The 3,741-nt window shown below is 39.5% G+C and overlaps 1 protein-coding gene across 1 annotated transcript; it reads right to left on the bottom strand.

The window, feature by feature from the left end:
- Positions 1-2,683: 2,683 nt before the first annotated feature.
- Positions 2,684-3,169, bottom strand: LOC131153730 (uncharacterized). Its single transcript, XM_058106176.1, has 2 exons — positions 3,110-3,169; positions 2,684-3,067 (listed from the first exon to the last, which is right to left on the bottom strand). Exons 1-2 carry the CDS (start codon positions 3,167-3,169, stop codon positions 2,684-2,686), a joined length of 444 nt encoding a protein of 147 aa, XP_057962159.1.
- Positions 3,170-3,741: the final 572 nt, after the last annotated feature.

Raw genomic sequence — 3,741 nt, forward strand, 5'->3', positions numbered from 1 at the left:
TTAATTTAAGCATTGAGACGCGCACATATAAAATAATATATATATATATATATATATATAATAATCAAATAAATTTGTCAAATTTGATAAAAAAGAGTCTATAGAATATTCTCATATTTTTTCAATTTTTTTTTTATAATTTTCTAAAAGTTTTCTACATTTTTTTTTGGGATTTTTTAAAGACTTTTCCATTCATTTTTTATATTTTTATTTTCTAGTTTTTTATTATCCAAGTAAAAATAACTCAAATAATTTTTTTATTCTTTTACTATTTTTATAATTTTTTAAAAAAATAAAATATCAACGTTAGAATTAAATTGAACGGGTAGTTCAAAAAAAGTAAGACCAATTGAACTGGTCTGAACCAAGTTTGACCCCGTTGGGAAAGTGAGTTTGTAACGTCCTGACCCGACACGTGGGCCTAGGGTGCTACTTTAGTAACGTCTGAGTACCTGATACCATCATATCACATATGATATGCAGCGGAATAATGAAACAATCTCAACATTCTATTACCAGAGTCTAAATCAACATATATATCAAGGTTTTGTTTATACACATATTACATCCCAAAAACGGGTTCACATACTCGATCCACATGACCAGCGATACAAGCCCAAAGGCATACTACAATAACTACTCACATCCGAGTTCTTAAAGACACTCACAAAAAGTAATTAAACTAGTCTCCACCCCTTGGATCCAGCTAAACTCGATCTCTGGGATTCCCCGAAAAGATATGTTGTACAATGGGGTGAGACACCTCTCAGTAAGGAAGATTAAGTTAATGACAATGTGTGGCAGCATACTTTTCAGTGTATACTAGAATCATACCTCTCTCTTTTACTAAATATAGTATGCATACTCATTTCTCATAACATAAATCAATACTGGAAAACAATTACATACAGATATGCATAAAAGATACACACTAGAACTACTCACCATGTACAAACCCCCGTGGTCAAGGTTATGCGGTCCGAAGGCTGGACAAAAACCTAGGGGATCAACCCAAACAAAGTCAACTCCCTACTATATACGTTAGTAGGCTTCCGCAAGCTCGCTTATGGGTCCGATTGCATCTCGCTCAATCGGCTAGGACCACCCAACACCACACGCTCGTAGATGTGGGCGCACGCGGTCAAATGATGAAACTCTCTCTAGCAACAGTACCGTGCTCGCAACACTGGGTTCACAAGTTTCCTAAAGCATATCGTGCAATTTAAGTAAATAAAACTGTACTTTAAAACTCATTTCACAAAACCTGGCCACTAGCCGTTTAACACCACTTAGGCATCTACCCTCAATTTCAGGCCTCGACCCCTCTGTTACAACTCAGTCGTTTAATACAAACTCTAGCCGCAAAATAAACTCTGTTACTTATAAAACCCGGCCTCGGTCATTTAATATAAACTTGACCTAGGCCCTCTCATAAGTTCTTGCATTTCTTAAAAACAATTCTAGTATTTTCGCAAACAATTCAGTATTACACAAACATATCCACCCTGGTATTTCCATCATTCTAAAACTCATATTCACATGCCACACGATTTTCCATATTTAAAACATAGCCCGTAGGCAACCACAGAAAATACTGAATAAATGGTTTGTAGGATCAAACCAAACTTTCTACCATTCATTTCTACACAAAATATCAAATCGTATATCCTAGGTTTAGAAACAAGCTTTTTGAACGGTTGGTTTTTAGAAGAACGACTGAAAACATAAACATACTCACACCATAAACATATCCACTGGTCAAAAAAGATAAAACACTGCATTAAACATAATCCCCTTACCTGATTTCGAAATAGACATCGAAACGCTTGAAAACCAAATCCTGACCTTTATCACAAGTTGAAAATCTAATATGCTAGAACTGTAGATCTAACTCCCTGATCCTCATAGTAACTTTCGATCGTCAAAATAGGCAACAAACGGTGAAGAACTGTAGAGAGAGAGAGAGAGAGAGAGAGAGAGAGAGAATTTGGGTTTCTTAACCCTTAAGCAATGAAAAATGATATTTATAGGCCTTTTGACCCGGTCCAACTCGTCGATGAATTGGTCCCTCATCAATGAGCCATGGAAGGTTGTTTGTTGTCGAACCTCCTCCCTCGTTGATGAAGCCAAGCCTGATATTTTTCCAATCGGTCGGGATCTCTTCGTCGAGGAGACTCTGAATTTTGGCGATGAAGCACTGAAGGGCATTCGTCGACGAGAAAAGGAAAAATCCCCTTTTTATACTTTTTTTTTTACGGGTTTGAGTCTCTACAATCTCCCCTCCTTATAAGAATTTTGTCCTTGAAATTTGCTAACTAATATCGAATGTACTCTAACTTACAACTCAGCTCTATAGAAAAGTCGGCAACCACCCACATAGCGGCTTCGACCCTAGTTTATTACATACCCTCACTTATGGTGGAGGAATACCGTGGATACAACATAAAGTCTCATTGCCTCACACTCTTATACTAACCTCTCTCTCAAATACATAAAAGTAACTAGTAACCATACAACCTACCTTAACTATTTGGAGCTAACCCTTTTCGAAGAGCTATGGGTACTTCTTGCGTATCTCAACCTTTAACTCCCAAGAAGCCTCCTCTATTGCGTGGTTCTGCCACAGTACTTTCACTAAAGGTATCTCCATAGTACGCAACTGTTGTACCTTCTGGTTTAGAATCTAAATCGATGCCTTCTCATATGATAATGCGTCCCCAATCTCCAGAGGTTCATAATTGAGCACGTGTGAAGGGTCAGGCATGTACTTCCTTAGTACGGATACGTGAAACACGTCATGAACTCTGGATAGTGCTGGGGGCAACGCCACCCGGTAAGAAACTGGACCTATTCTCTCTAGAATCTCAAACGACCCAATGTACCGAGGGGTCAACTTCCTTTTCTTCCCAAACCTCATCACCCCTTTCATCGAGGCAATCTTCAGGAATATCTTATCCTCGATCTCAAACTCTAATTCCCGTCGCCGTCGGCTAGTATCTGCATAACTCTTATGCCGACTCTGAGCTGCTCTAACCCTTTCTCTGATAAGCTTGACCTTTGCGGAGGCCTATTGGATCAATTCCAGTACTAACACCGGCCACTCTCCTACCTCATCCCAGTATAATGGAGATCGACACCGGTGACCATAAAATGCTTCATATGGTGCCATCTCTATACTGGCCCGGTAGCTGTTATTATATGCAAACTCCACGAGTGGTAGATACCGAATCCAACAATCCCCAAAGTCTAGCACACACGCCCGCAACATATCTTCTAAGGTCTGAATGGTCCTCTCTGATTGTTCGTCCATCTACGGGTGAAACGAGGTGCTAAAAGTGAGTTGCGAACCCAAGGCATCTTGCAAACACTTCCAGAATTGAGAGGTAAATCTTGGGTCTTAGTTTGAAACTATAGAAATAGGGACTCTATGAAGCCGCACTATCTCTTGCACATATAATTCTGCTAGCCTATTCATGGAATAGCTGACTCTAATAGGAATGAAGTGTGCAGTCTTTATTAGTCGATCCACTATAACCTAGATGGCATACTGCCTATGCAGCGCTGCAGGTAACCCTAATACAAAATCCATCGAGATGTGCTCCCATTTCCACTTGGGAATGTCAAGTGGCTGTAGTGGTCTTGCTGGACTCTGGTGTTCTGCCTTAACCTGTTGACACGTCTGACATTGCTCCACAAATCAAGCAATTTCTCTTTTCATATTACTCCACCAGAACGATTCCC

This window comes from Malania oleifera, chromosome 4 (assembly GCF_029873635.1).
Source record: "Malania oleifera isolate guangnan ecotype guangnan chromosome 4, ASM2987363v1, whole genome shotgun sequence".
Taxonomy (NCBI): domain Eukaryota; kingdom Viridiplantae; phylum Streptophyta; class Magnoliopsida; order Santalales; family Ximeniaceae; genus Malania; species Malania oleifera.